General features: G+C 42.3%; 1 protein-coding gene across 2 annotated transcripts in view; it reads right to left on the bottom strand.

Annotated features, from left to right (window-relative positions):
- Positions 1-15963, bottom strand: part of ASAP2 (ArfGAP with SH3 domain, ankyrin repeat and PH domain 2) — a 128415-nt gene that overhangs the window by 61419 nt on the left and 51033 nt on the right. For both annotated transcript variants that reach the window (XM_021719117.1, XM_021719118.1), the window contains exons 7-9: positions 9346-9421; positions 8957-9043; positions 8163-8171 (exon numbers count right to left, since the gene is read on the bottom strand). In XM_021719117.1, the coding sequence (XP_021574792.1) occupies positions 8163-8171; positions 8957-9043; positions 9346-9421 (172 nt within the window). The remainder of the gene's footprint in view (positions 1-8162; positions 8172-8956; positions 9044-9345; positions 9422-15963) is intronic.

Genomic DNA, 15963 nt, shown 5'->3' with positions numbered 1-15963 from the left:
AACATTAACTTAAGCTCTTTGCCTCAGTTTCCTTCTCAGATAATATTAAAGTAGTATCTAAGAAAGACAAAAAACACAGTAAAGATTGACTTCACTTCCTCACTACATCAATCTCAAGTAAGGGGGGCCAACCCTGAACAAGAAAAGGCTTGATCACATGGTCAGCTGAGAATCTGACTGAGTCTACCACAAGTGGGAAACATCAGCCTATAAACTTCTTCAGGCAAGGACCAGCAATGAACTCTCCAGGCCAAGACTAGTGCTTGGCATCCAATAGGCGCTCACTTGGTGTTTAACAAATGATATCAGACATCCTGAGCTGAGGGCTGGAGAGGCAACCAGTACCAGTGCAGAAAATTCTGCTTCCTTTAGGCTTAAAGGACATGAACAATGAGTTCATAGGTCAACCAAGCCCTATGAGAACCACCCGCCCACCCAGTTCATTTCATAAAGGAAGAAAGAGAGATGCAACAAAAGTAGGTGGTGTGCTCAGGGTGCAGAACTCCTTAAAGTAAAAGTAGAGCATGGTGGAATCCTGCCTTCCTCTCTGATGCTCATTGTATTGTACCATGTTGTCTTGACAGAGGATGCTCTCAGAGTCTATGGCCAGTCTCATTGCTGCCATTAAGCAGCTGGCCATCCTTGGGAAAACAAAGCACACACCCAAACAATGAAAGAACTAATGCATGAAAATCAATGTGATTCAGGTCGAGAATAAGAGTATTCAAGAAGTGAAGAGTCAAACAGAAAGGGAGAGTTTGGAAGAAGTGAGTTTTAAAGATGAAGAAAAGGACTGGCAGAGAATAAGCAGAAGATCTTTGAGGCAAAGGGGACAGACACAGAAGACATGCAGAGGGGCAAAGTGGAGGCTGTAATTCAGCACCCAGGGAAGTGGGACAAATTCTGCAGCTAAGGTAATATGGTCAGGTGATACACAAGACAGGCAGGCAGAGTCAGAGTTTAGACTGCATGTAAATGCAACAGTGAGCCTCATAGATTTTTTTCTTTTCCCCCTCTGTAGCCCAGACTGGGGTACAGCAGCACATTCATAGCCACCACAGCCTCGACCTGCTGGGGTCAGGCGATCCTTCCACCTCAGTCTTCCAAGTAGCTGGAACTACAGGAGTGCACCATCATGCCCAGATAATTTTTTTTTTTTTTTTGAGTTGGAGTCTCACTCTGTCACCCAGACTGGAGTGCAGTGGCCGCTTCCGGCCACCGCAGCCTCGATCTGCTGGGCTCCGGCGATTCTTCCTCCGCAGCCTTCCGAGTAGCCGGAATTACAGGCATGCGCTACCACGCCCGGCTGATTTTTTGATTTATTGTAGAGATGAGGTCTTGCTGCCCAGGCGGGTCTCGAACCCGTGGGCTCAGGCAATCCACTCACCTCAGCCTCCCAAAGGTGTGGGATTACAATCTGAGCCACCGAGCCCGGCTCCAGATAATTTTTTGATTTACTGTAGAGCCGAAGTCTTCCCTGGGCTCAGACAATCATCTTGCCCCTGCCTTCCAAAGTGCTGTGAACACAGATGTGCGTCACAGCACCTGGCCAGCCTCTTAAGATTTTTTTTGACAGTTTGAAAAAAAAAAAAGACTTTGGGCCAAGTGCAGAGGCTCATGCCTATAATCCCAGCACTTTGAGAGGCTGAGGTGGGAGGATCATTTGAGGCTGGGAGTTCAAGGAAAAAAGATAGTGAAGCACAGAAGTTTTAAATTTTGATGAAGTCCAATATATCACCTCTTTAGGAGTCCTACTGAAAAGACTATGGCCTAATTCAAGGTCACAAAGATTTATACCTATAAATCTCTTCTAAGAGTTTTACAGTTTTTGCCCTTACCTTTAGGTTTTTTATTCATTTTGAGTTAAATTTTTATTATGGTACGAGTTAAGGGTCCCAGTTCCTTCCTTTGCTTGTGTCTGTCCAGTTGTCCCAGTATCATTTGTTGAAAAGACTAATTCTCTCATTGCCTTGGCACTCTTGTTGAAAATTAATTGTCCCAAAATGTAAGGATTTATTTCTGGACTCTCAATTCTATTTCATTGATCTATATGTCTTTCCTTATGCCAGTACCACACTGTCTTCTTTATTACAGCTTTGTGTTAAGTTTTGAAATCGAAGCCGAGCTCGGTGACTCAGCCTTTGGGAAGATGAGGTGAGTGGATTGCCTGAGCCTGCAGGTTCGAGACCCGCCTGGGCAACTTGGCGAGACCTCATCTCTACAATAAATCAAAAATTAGCTGGGTGTGGCAGTGTGCGCCTGCAGTTCCAGCTACTTGGAAGGCTGAGGAGGAAGGATCGCCGGAGCCCAGCAGGTTGAGGCTGTGGTGGCCGGGAGCAGCCACTGCACGCCAGTCTGGGCGACAGAGTGAGACTCCAACTCAAAAATAAATAAATAAACAAACAAACAAATAAATAAATAAAAGTTTTGAAATCGGGAAGTATGAGTCCTTCAACTTTGTTCTTTTTCAAGATTGTTTTGGGTGATCTGGATCCCTTACATTTCCATAAGAATTTTAGAATCAGCTTGTCAATTCTGCAAAAAGGCAGCTGGGGATTTTATGGGGACTGTACTGAATCTGTATATCAATTAGGCAAGTGCTATCATCTTAACAACACTAAGTCTTCCAATCCGTAAATATGACTGTCTAGCACTGACTTTTTAAACTCTCCAAGAAAAAAAAATCTTCATATAGCAATCAACATTGTGCTTAGGCACTCTCCATTAATGATCTGACAACTGATCCTGAAACAAGCAGACCCCAAAATGGGAAAAATGAACTCATTTCCATCGAGTTCACATAGCACTCATGCCTCTGGATAACTAGGGCAAACAGCTCATTCATGGGATGAGGATGGTCCCCGTTTCCACATTCTCTCAAAAGGGTAGTACATCAGCACTAGAAATTTAGAATAAACCTAGCTTTAAAAATTGCTGAGAACAATGCAGTAGAAGGAAAATGGAGAAACACTGCTCACCTGTATGGAATCTCTGTGAAAGACTAAAAATAAACCTGTCAAGAGACTAAACTGCACAACCAAGAAATACATCTATTGATTTGGGGAGAAAAAAAACCTTGCACAAAGTAAGTGGTGAAATCATGTGACAACACTGCCAACAGTGTTCGTGCCAAGCATATTAATCAGAACTATTTTCAGGTCTTATGAACAGGATAAAGAACATTCTTCTTTTCAACAGAATCAGACCCTATGCCAGAAGTAAAAAGAAGGAATTACTCTGTTTTATTCTTTTCTTTACATCAGGCCTTTTTGAATCAATTAAAGCATGCAGGCAAATCTGAAACTAAACTATCATTAAACTTTAAATTTTTTTTTAAAAAAAGAATATAATCAACTTGACACAAAACAACCTGCTTTAGCATGAATTATTTCAGCATTCTGTAGGTGACTTCTAGGTGACCTGATATCACCTTTCTTAACCTGTATACAGTGTCTGACCAGGTAAAAACGTGACAAAGGAAGCAGCCCTTTAACATGATGATGGTTTCAGTTTATGGAATACAATGCAAGAAAAAAGGAGTCTCTTTCTTGAGAGAACAATAATCTAACATAAAGAGAGGGCACTGACCAAAGTGGTCCATCTTGCCCCAATTCTTAGATGTACTCTTTACTTCCCTAAGAGAGACAAGGACAATGTAAGACTTGATTGAGAAAGCCACAACTTGCAGGTACTGCCTGTGTGTCTGAGATATGCAGGTTAAGTGAGCACTTTATGGAACCTCAGGAGGCTCTCATAAAACTCTATCAATATACCCTCTATCCTGTGACATCCAGACAAGTTCTCAGATCCCCAGCATTGTCCATGATCTTAACCTTCAAGTGGCCTTATGAAATATAAACATTTGGGTTCTACCAAGACAGAATCTACCCAGTAGACTTAACATCTAAAATCTTTAGGTATGGGGCAGCCAGGGAGATGTTGCCTACATTACAAATATCATACACAGGTTTGCTCATAACATCAGAAGAATTCTCAAGCTGTCTAAAACTCTAGGATATCACAAAAATACCATAAAAAGTTATTCTTTGTCCATTTCTCAGAAAGTCTGTGTTCAGACAATTCTTGTGATTAATGAACTATTGAGAAGTCATCTCTAGGGCCTTAAAATGTTCTGCCCAAGGATGGCAGTGATGTCTAACTCATTCACCATCTTCTGAATGTGTGACAGGTGTGTCTACTCACATGGGTACAGCCAGGAGCTGGAGCCCTTGCTAAGTCTAAGAACCATGTTTGTATATCTCATTACCACCTGCTTTCCATTATTTTGAGATAATTTTTAAAAGACTGGCACAAGATATTAAAGTCACGTGACACAGCTAAAACAGAACAGGTTTGAGGTGGACTAGACCAGAGTTCCAAATTCAGTCTCTGTCACCACTGCATGTCCCCCAGGAAGTGCATTCATCTTCTGTCTCTTGCAGTCTCAAGTTGTAAACATGGGTGAATGCTACCCACCCTACAAGGTGGTTGTAAGGATTCTTGGTCACACCTGTAAAATGCCTAGAAAAACCTGACAGTGAGACCTGTCTCCATCCCCAGAGTGAGAGGATATGTGAAGTGTGGTGCAGGCTGGAAACAGGGAGATAGGTGAGGAGTAGGTGAGGCTGAAAGGCCTGGGTCAGAGCTGAGTCTGACAGCACCTTAAGTCAGAGGGGAAGGTGTGACAAGAGGCCAGAGCCATGAAGACAAAGGGCCAAAGACAGGCCAATAAGGAAGCTATGTGGGTGGAGGGACATATTGGAAATGACACCATGAGGGTGAACACAACTGTATCTTCAGAATCTAAGTGTGCTCAATATTTGTTAAATGAATGAAAGAACTAGTACCTGTTTATTAAGATAAAGTATTATGTGCTTTAGAGAAATGATTTCTTAGATCTCACAACTCTCTGAGGTAAGCCACACTATTCCTTCTTGACAGATAAACAGACCAAAGCATGGAGAGGTCCAGAAACCTGCCCAGTATCACACTGGAAGGAAGCAGAAGACCTAGGATTCAAACGGAAAGATCTAAGTTCTTCTCTTGGCTAGGCAGCTACCAAGGCAAAACCCTTGTCCTAGTGAGATGCTGTCTTCACCTGTTGGGACTCTGCTTACTCCTATCATTCTCCAGAGTCCCAGAGCTCAGGCATCATAGCCTCTAGGAAGTCATCCACGACAGCACCTGTCTACGACACACTGGGCATACATCCCTTCTTGGAGCTGGCCCAAGTACTTCTCTGTTCTCACCACCAGATCATGAGCCCCTGAAGAGGTGAGAAATGGATCTCTTATTCTGGTGTGTGTTCGTGTGGTGCTGCCTTAGAGACCACAGAGGAAAGGGTAGCTGAATGTGTGAGTCTTCTACTGAGGCAAATATGAAATCCAGGACCACACTACCTAGTAGCTCAGCAGAAGAGGCGGGCAAGCGGCCACTGGCAGAGGTTTCTAATTAAGGCCAGATTTAGGTACAATGAGCTACACAACCCAGATGGCAAATAGAGTCTGAAGAAAATCACAGCACAGTGATTCACCACATCCTAATAGAAAGGATGCTTGAAAAGGGGGAAGCAAAGCTGACAGAGAGATAGATACCATGCTTTGTACAGTGGAAAATCATGATGGTTTCAGTACTTAGACCAACCAAGACCATATCCCAGGGTCTGATCCTCCCCCTAGAAGCACAAGCCTGGCTTCTCAATATCAAATAGCAGAAAGCCTGCAGACCAATGATGGGGTTTTGGCAGGGACTCTGCCAACATTGCAGTAGGGTCTGTCCACTGAGATGGATGGCCATGGGATGAGGAAGGCAGGAGAGAGTGAGGCTGACAGGAAGAGAGCACACATAACAATGAGCAATGCTCAAGGGTTTTAACTTTGTTGATGGGGTCTTTTCCAAAAATCAAACACTGGTGCATAGACAGGTGTTTGCTATATAATATTTTACTAGAGGTGTTCACTGTACAATTTTTCAAACTTTTCTTTAAGGTTGAGATTTTTCATAGTAAGACAACAGAAAAAACAAGGAGTAGTATCCACTTTACAGATAATAGAAAATCATGAATGTCAAATAATTGGGAAGTATGAGGTCACTAGGATCATAATGGTAACAGTCTCCAACCAAAATGTAGCCACAGGTGACAAAGAAAAGCAGCCCAAAGCCACAACACTGTAATGGCCACATTCTTCATTTCTTTCAGTGATGGATGTTTGAGATTTACAAAAAGAGACTAAGGAGTACTGGCTTTTACCAATCATCAAGACAGTTTCCTTGAGGCACAATATCTAATTTTTATGAATTGTATGTAACTATATAGTCAGAGATAGACTTGTTTTTTTTTAACACTGAATAAAAATCATGTAACATTTTCAGTTTTCTATTTCATAGAAGAGACTCCAACCGAAGAGAAATGAGACCTTAAACAACAATGCTTGGATGGTCAATTCTTGTTGGAATTAGAGGGACACAAGTGGAACTCCATCATAAATATCATTTAAAAACATACATAATTTAACTTATTCACATTTGCTTATTACTTGCAACTATGTTCATAGATTGTCCAAGTTACTGAATACCATCACCAAAATGCAATGAAGAGCATGATACACAGAAAACACAATACAACCACAAGTAGGAGACTGGTTAGTTAGGTCTTGACAAGGAGCCAGCTGGGCAGACAGCCAAAGAACAGTAAATAAGGCTGGCTCACTTGACCCCTCTGTGCAGTTAGGGGCAGATGGGCTGGTCAACAAAAAATAAACCATAAAAGGCTTCTGATCTGTGCTGGTAAATTTGTTATAAAAAAACCAGCTCACAACAGTCATCTCGCAACAGCCAGTTTTCCCAATTCTCTTAGTTCTACATAGCCAAAGCAAACACAGCCCTTGTAACATACCGAGAGGGCTACTTGACTCCAGCAGCTGTTCTGCCTTATTTTTAAACCTGAGCTTTGCTTCACAGGTTTGATTCCCCTTCTTAGACCAAAGCAGCTCTCAACCATTTCCATCAATGTACTGGAGAGCATCTACCTGGGATGGCATTCTGGCTCCCATGGTTAGTACCACCTTTTCTAGTTACAATTTAGGCCACTATTTTCTCTATACTCCAAGTTCATCTTTTCCTCCCCTTTTCTTTTCTCTTTTTGTGCTTAAATTCCATGTTTGGGAATATCAAAGCATTGGAACCTAAATTCTCTAGACTGGGAAGAAGTCACCATGCTGTGGGTAATTTCAAGCACTACATATAACCGTGCTCTACCAGTGTCTTACTTGAGTGACCCATGTTTACCCAGATCCTACTAACTGTGTGCCATGACACTACAATGTGATAGAACAACAGCACAGAAGGCAGGAGGGATTCCCCCAAACTGCTCACAGTCTAATTGGGAAAAAAGGCATCTGTGCATTTAAGACACAGTCAAGGCCGGGCTCGGTGGCTCAGCCTAAAATCCCGTGCTTTGGGAGGCCAAGGTGAGTGGATTGCCTGAGCCCGCAGGTTCGAGACCCGCCTGGGCAACTTGGCGAGACCTCGTCTCCACAATAAATCTTTAATTAGCCAGCCATGGTAGTGCACGCCTATAATTCCGGCTACTCGGAAGGCTGAGGCAGAAGGATCGCCAGAGCCCAGCAGGTCGAGGCTGCATTGGCCGGGAGCATGCTACTGCACTCCACTCTTGGCGACAGAGTGAGACTCCAACTCAAAAAAAAAAAAAGACACAGTCAACAATTGAACAAGGAATAGGCTGTGATTGAAACAGGCCTTTCAAACAGAACATGATTTTAAAACTCAGATCATTGTGGGCTGGGGTGATTAGAGGCAGCTCTCCATAGGCAGGGCTTCAGATGAACTAGAAGGAAGTATGGAATTCAGCCATACAGGAAAGTGGTGGTGAGGGAGGAAGCTGCTTCATCTTCATGAGGAAACAACAGCAAAAGTGTAAACTGTAAACCTGGAAATGGCTGCACTAATATTTGTGCATTTAAACTCTTTAGTCTTAAATAAAATCTATTACAATGGAAGAGGGGTTAAAATTTAAAATGATAATAGCCATTAATATATAAAAGGAAAATATAATGTATAAAAGGAAGATATAATTTATAAAAGAAAATTCATGAATAAAGCATGCAAAATTCTCCAATTTATTAAAATACTGAACTACTTACTCTCCTAGACTTCGGTCACAAAAGGTAAATGCATTTGGAAGAAAAACAACAATATTCAGTTATAGTACAAGAACTTACAGCAAAATGGAGCATTCCAAACTGCCAAACAGGGAAACATTCTCTGTTAAGAGTTTAGTAATTTATCTAAAATCTACTAAATATACATTTAGACACATTGCTTTTATTGACAAGGAAGTGGATTTATGTTAAATTCACATTATAATGCCCACATTGTAATGAAAATATCTTTAGAATTTACTTGTGTTTTTTTTAAATAAGTCCCCAAAACACAAATGATCACTACTGATGTGTTAGCACACAGAGACATTATTATAGGAAAGAAATGATGCAAGAGAAACTAAGGGTTTCTGTCCATTAGGACGCAGCTGTAAGAAAAACTAACTACTACATTGGATAAATCACAACCTAAGGGCTAGAAGAGCCCCAGATGGTCACCCATTTCATGCCTATGTCCCAGAATAAATGGCACCAATGACACATGGTCTGTAATGGAGCCACCAAGAGCTACTCATCTAGCAATTAATAGAGCAAATAAGGTTTATATATTGCTATCAAGGCCATGCCTGTAGTAAATGCATCCCTCGTGGAGTAAACATATTTTAAAATATGGTTTTATAGAACTAATGTAAAGGACACACTAAATGTTTGAGTGCTGCTTAACATAGCCCCTGAGTGAACAGGTCCTTGAAGAGATGAACCTCACATTCTTCAGACGCGAAAGTCTCCCAGACATGGGAATACAACTGCCATATTTCAAAATTAAATCCTCTCACCTCCTTCTGTTCAACCTGCAATGCTGATTTCAAAATATCTCGAAGTTGTATCAACTGCCTTCTTTCTTCATCTTGGGCCTGTTTGATCTTTAAAACACACACATAAAACAGAACAAAACAGAAAATTAAGACTGAGGTACAGTGAAATATTAGTGCTCACAGAGCATTTCCACACAAACACAACAACTGCCTTCACTAGTTAAAAAACCTTCCCTCCAACCAAAACAGAGGACCAAGCAGGAACTCCATGCTCCATGTGGCTTGACAGGGCTATTTGTTTCTGAGTAGCACAGCATGCAAACATGAGGTTATACAGAAGCAACATTTAAATGAAAATGATGGTTGCATAAACATGGTCTTAAAACCACTGTGGGAGGGAAGCTACTCACTGTGTGAAGATCTGTGGAAAGCGTTTCAATGGAAGGCTTGAGGCTTTCTACAGCTTTCAGTCCATCCTGGAAAAAACTAGCAGGAAAAAGAAGAAACAGAGATTCATCTCAGATAGGAGAAAACAATTTTGTTAGATGAAGAAAAAACTTCTTTAAAGGAAAGTGACTAGAGTCATTATGTAAGTCCTGGGAGGAAAGATTATATGAACAGAACCTTAAAATTATCAGGCAAACCAATAAAGTGACACTCAAAATCAGGAGAAGTGAATAGAGAAGGAATTGCAATAAGCCTAAATATTTGACATGCTATTGTTCCATATAAAATGAGGCCTTGATTTTCAATTTATGATGGGAAAGAGGATTCTACACATGGCAACAAGAGCTTTGATTCAAGAGTCTTCTGAGCAACCAAATGGAAGGATCCGAGGTCAGAAAAACCATGGGGTACAAGCAAGAGTAAGGCACTAAAGAATTTCCCTCAATGGGTGACAGTTAAGTGGAAAAAAAAAGAAATGCAGAAAGGAGTTGAGCACCTTTGATGGCCATTCTCCACATCCATAGAGCGGAAAACTGTGGATGGAGAACTTGAGATCAAATATCAACTCAATGCTGTGCAGTCATTTACAAGTGATTGAGGAGATGCAACAGAAGCTAGATAAGTTTTTCTGCAGCAACAAACAGTAGGCTGGTGTTCAGCACTGTCTCTGAATCATTTTGTGCACAAGGGGGAAACCAAAAAAAACCAGAATTATTATTTATTTATTTATTTATTTTTTGAGTTGGAGTCTCACTCTGTCGCCCAGACTGGAGTGCAGTGGCCGCTCCCGGCCATTGCAGCCTCGACCTGTTGGGCTCCAGTGATCCTTCCGCCTCAGCCTTCCGAGCAGCTGGAACTACAGGCGCGCGCTACCACGCCCGGCTAATTTTTTGATTTATTGTAGAGATGAGGTCTCGCCAAGTTGCCCAGGCAGGTCTCGAACCCGCGGGCTCATGCAATCCACTCACCTCAGCCTCCCAAGGCGTGGGATCACAGGCTGAGCCACCGAGCCCGGCTCAGAATTATTTTTTGTCGCGCAGGTTTCCCCACTAGCAAGTGCTCCAGGAACCCATCGGCATCAGTATACCATCTAGCGTTGTTGTAAGAGGCTGCATTCAGCTTCAGTAATTTTTAGGAGGGAATTCTTCTTGCATATACCCACTTCATGATGGGGGATTTATACTAATGACCTGCCCACACCTCGCTCCCTATTCACCCAATGTCACCCGAGTGACTTATTTTTTGTCTCCCCAGATGAAAAAAATCCTCAAAGGGAAACATTTTGCCGATATGATAGAAGAGAAACAAAAAGTGGCAGAGGTCAGGTTCGGAATTCCAGCACCTTGGAAGGCCAAGGCAAGTGAATTGCCTGAGCTCAAGGTTCAAGATCGGCCTGGGCAATTTGGTGAGATCTCGTCTCTACAACAAATAAAAAATTAGCTGGGAATGGTAGCACACGCCTGTAGTTCCAGCTACTTGGAAGGCTGAGGCAGAAGGATCGCTTAAGCCCAGCAGGTCGAGGCTGAGGTGGCTGTGAGTATGCCACTGCACTCCAGCCTGGGCGACAGGGTGAGACTCCAACTCAAAAAAAAAAAAAAAAAACAAGGCAGAAACGCTAAAAGGCATCAAAATTGATGAGTTCAAAAACTGTTTTGAGTAGCGGAAAAAGCATCTCAATAGGTGTACTGCATCAAATGGAGAGGACTCTGAAGGTAACTGAAGATTAAGAATATACACTTTTTAAAATAAATAATTCTGGCTTTTTTGAGGGCCCCTCTTTGTATAACCTTTTTGAGAGGAATGAAGAAAAGTTTCCTCCATGAGCTAGGGGAGAAAGTTCAAGCCCTGTAACAACGCCTACTATGCCCGTGTGATTTGGCCCCTGCCTATGGCTCCAGCCTCAATCTATACTGCTTCACCTCCCCTCATTCGCTGGGTTCCAGACACACTGGCCTTCCCTCTATTCCTCCACAGCCACCAAGTCTTCCTGCCCACAGGCCCTTTGCATATGTTGTTTCTCTTCTCTAAATGCTTCTCCCTGCAGTATATCTGTTTCACCTGGCTAATTCACATTCATTCTTCAAGTTTTAGGTTAAAAATCGCCTCATTAGTGCAGTCTTCCATAAACACTTATCTTAAAAGAGGTCGTCACCTTGTTATATTCTCTCAGAGCATTTTGTATTTTGCTTCAAACTGCTTACCAAAACTACCATGATATAATCACTAGTGTGATTACTTAACATATAACTCTCCCCCATTAGATCTGAAATTCTAGGGGGAAGGGCACAGTATCCACAAAGCCTGGCATATTTTAAGCATACGGTATTTGTTGAATGAAGAAATAATTTAACGAAGGAAGGAGAGTTGCCAACTTCTGCCAGTGTATTGGATACCAGGGAGACTATCTTTAAAAAGTGATCTGGGTTTCACATGTGTCATGTGAGGTGATGTTTACTTCTTTTATACTCAGCAATGGCCCTGTGGGACTTCTCCATACTAAGTGTGTCACAAACAGAAGAGGGTGCAAAAACAATGCAGCATGTTATTAATACAGTGATTCTGAGGAGAAAGGAAAGGGAACACTCACACACAGGATGTGGGCTACAAACCATTACTCACTAGCTTTTAGGGGCACAGAGGCCAGACCCTAGACTGTCCTTACCTTAATCTTTAGATATACACATCATTCTTTATGTGCGTGTTCTTGTATTTTACCTGACTTTTTTTCCCTAAATATAGAACATGTTTCTGGTACAGCAATTGAATTACAGTGTTTTTTTTTTTTTGAGTTGGAGTCTCACTCTGTCGCCCAGACTGGAGTGCAGTGGCCGCTCCCGGCCACCGCAGCCTCGACCTGCTGGGCTCCGGTGATCCTTCCCCCTCAGCCTTCCAAGTAACCGGAATTACAGGCGTGCGCTACCATGCCCAGCTGATTTTTTTTTTGATTTATTGTAGAGATGAGGTCTCGCTGCCCAGGCGGGTCTCAAACCCGCGGGCTCAGGCAATCCACTCACCTCAGCCTCCCAAAGGCGCGGGATGACAGGCTGAGCCACCGAGCCCGCTGAATTACAGTGTTTATAATGATCTATCCACAGGTCTGTTGCCATGGTTAGGGAAATGCAAAGACCTATATATCTCTGTGCTGTCCACATCCAGCAAAGTGGATGGCATACAACAGATGCTTCGTCTAAACTAAAAGGAAATTTGGAAGAACGATTGCAAAGTTGCACAAACGAAATGCTGAGCCTCTCCCTTTTGTCATGAACTCTACTGGTTCTTATATTTACATTTTCTTCTTTATGTGATTATTTCCTTAATGACTTCAAATTTTTGTGAAATACACACACACACAAACACACACCGCGCTCTCCCTCTCACTCTCTCTAGATATAAAACATATATCTACATATAGATATATAAACATATATATCTAGAGAGAGAGAGAGAGAGAGAGAGAGAGAGATGTGTATATATACCACACATTTTAAAGGATGTTATTTATGTATTATTTTTAGTTCTTTGTAATCAGAAGTGCCCGGACGCTGATGGTAACCACTTTGAACACCTCTTGTAATTGCAGAAGTCAAATGTGACTTGTATTCATCTTTTGTTATCAGTATATATTGAGTATTACAATTTTAACAAATTTTTCTTTTCTTAAAACGTATATACATTTTTTGGAGACAGACAGAACATGAGAGAGATAGTATTAAGATAAAGAGTAGGAAAAATATTACAGGAGATAAATGCAAAACAACCCCTAGGGGGCGGGAACAGACGTAGAGTTCTGAACCTTTGCAACCTGGCAACTCTCCCCTATGGTGAGAAAGCCCTGTAGTGGAGTCAAGTGTTCAGAGGCATGTTTCTTATCACAACACGGTTTCTAGCATGACACTGGATAGTGCACTTGGAATAACAATATGAATCTGGATTAAGATTTGGATTTCATCTTTGTAGTAGCCTAGCCATCCTATCTACCTCGAAATCCTCCTCCCTCTGATTTTCAGAACCCATACCTTTCTGTACACTCCTTATTGAAGTGTAACTGGGCACACAGGTATGCCCTCAAAATGTAATCAGCCCTGGCTTCAGGGGGACCTTTAAAAAAAAATACTGTAGCTGTCAAGTAACTGCTGTCACTGTGACAGTCCTAAGTACCAATACCCAGCAAGCCTTCTGAAGTTAGGCCCATGAACACGTCTCCAGTCTTCAAAGAACTTTTACCATCAACATTACCACATCAAGTTTTGTTAGTATTTTCTAGCCTGCCTCACCAGAATCTTAAGTTTTTAAAATACCAAGCAGAGCAGCCTCTCCCTCCTCTGGACCCCAAGCATTGTGCTGGGTCTCCCCACCCCCTACAACACTCACACCATTACCCTCTAACATCGTATCCACTGACTGGCCTACCTGCGGTACCTGCCCCAGCCCTCTCTTGAAAGCAAGCTTCTTCAGGGCTCAAGTCACATCAACTCTGTGTCCCAAGTTCATGGAGCAACACATGGTCACAGTGGTTCTCAGCAGGTATTTGTTCAAAGAACAGGTCAAAGCAACATTCAATACTTTCTTTTAGAACATGGCTGTTTTATTGTTACTGTTTTAAAGATTGCCCTATTTCTAGATTCCACTAGAGAAAAGGATCCTTAGTCTTCGGCACCAAAGGCAAATAAAACAAATTTTCAGGATACTCCAGGAATGAAGTAGAGATGAAAATTCTTTCTTTAAATGAAATAAAAGTCGAAGAACATGAAATATTCTTCAAGAATACTTAAAGAGAAAAGAAGAAGAATGCATGCCTAGGTAGTTCTAAGGATCAACAGCCAAACCAAAATCCTAGAATCTAGTCTATACACAGGGCCTCTTTACCACTGCAGAGAACAGCCCTATGCAGAGGAAGTGCCAGCTCAGTAGGCACGGCTCTGCCCAGCAGGGCACAGCACCCACAGGCAGAACTGTGCTTTTGGGGGTTAAGAGTGGAGACTGGGAATGTGAGATGAGGGAACATAAACAGCCCCCACATGTGGAAATGTGGATGACTGCAAGCTCCATTCGTCCAATAGCTGAGTCACTCAGGTTTTTCGTTTTATCCTCCAAAATATGAATTAAAAAAGCCAAAGCAGCTCAACTGATTTGAAGAACATGCAGTGTACGTACACACACACACACACACACACACACAGTCATCCAAAGAGGAAGAAATGAAAGATTCACATTTTTAAAGATTACTAAGCTCATGTCCATAAAAGGCCAACTAGTTCACTTTTCCACAAGTGGCCTGTTGCTACCCAACTGATGAGTTTGGGTAAATAAAGAAAAAAAAGGAAATCCCAGAATAGCTTCTTCTTAAAAATAAAATATCAGCAAGGAAGCAACCCACTTCCTAAATTGCCTCACATAAGGACAAGAACTGAAGAAGTAATTTACATGTTAATTGCAAAGTGAGAATTTTGAGTTTCTGCAAAATAATTCACCTTGAAAATTCTATAAATTTAAGGTCTTTCCACCTTCTAAGGCTATTTTTTCAAGCTCAGAGGTCTCTCTCTTTTTAATTTTTTTTTTTTTAAGTTGGAGTCTCACTCTGTCACCTAGACTGGAGTGCAGTGGCCGCTCCCAGCCACCGCAGCCTCGACCTGCTGGGCTCCAGCGATCCTTCCACCTCAGCCTTCCAAGCAGCTGGAACTACAGGCGTGCGCTACCACACCCGGCTGATTTTTGATTTATTGTAGAGATGAGGTCTTGCCAAGTTGCCCAGGCGGGTCTCGAACCTGCGGGCTCAGGCAATTCACTCATCTCAGCCTACCAAGGCGCAGGATTATAGGCTGAGCCACCGAGCCTGGCTTTAAATTTTTTTAATTACATAAATCTATGGGATATAAGTGCAATTTTTGTTACCTGTGATGTGATCAAGTCAGGGCTTTTAGGGCATCCATCACCCAAATAACGTACACTGTATTCATTAAGTAATTTCTCATCATCCACCTTCTCATCCTTCCAAGTCTCCACTGTCTACAAATCCACTCTGTATGTCCATGTGTACACCTTTTTCAGCATCCGCTTAAGAGTGAGAACATGCAATATCTGTCTTTTTGTGTCTGACTTGTTTCACTTAGGATAATGACCTCCAGATCCATCTATGCTGCTATACGAAGACACAATTTCATTCCTTTTTATGGCTGGAGCTCTCTTTTAACCTGGGGTGGACCACTCAGCACATCCTCCTTTGCTGTTTGACCTCAACTGCTTTAGAAAGGCAATGTCATTGAAGCTGTATTAAGAATTCCAAAGCAGAGCTCAGTTCAATTCAACAGTGCAATTCACTACTGCAAATATGAACCGGGTAAACATGTTCCCACTGTATACAGAAAACAAACGCCACGGACCCTTCCTTAAGAGTATGTAATTCAGCCGGGCTTGGTGGCTCAGCCTGTAATCCCGCGCCTTTGGGAGGCTGAGGTAAGTGGATTGCCTGAGCCTGCGGGTTCGAGACCCGCCTGGGCAGCAAGACCTCATCTCTACAATAAATCAAAAAATCAGCCGGGCCTGGTAGCGCATGACTGTAATTCCAGCTACTTGGGAAGGCT

The sequence above is a fragment of the Carlito syrichta genome, unplaced genomic scaffold (assembly GCF_000164805.1).
Source record: "Carlito syrichta isolate Samal-C Ts95f unplaced genomic scaffold, Tarsius_syrichta-2.0.1 Scaffold314155, whole genome shotgun sequence".
NCBI classification, from domain to species: Eukaryota; Metazoa; Chordata; class Mammalia; order Primates; family Tarsiidae; genus Carlito; species Carlito syrichta.
The sequence above is the reverse complement of the archived record's forward strand: the minus strand, read 5'-3'. Positions and strand labels throughout refer to the sequence as shown.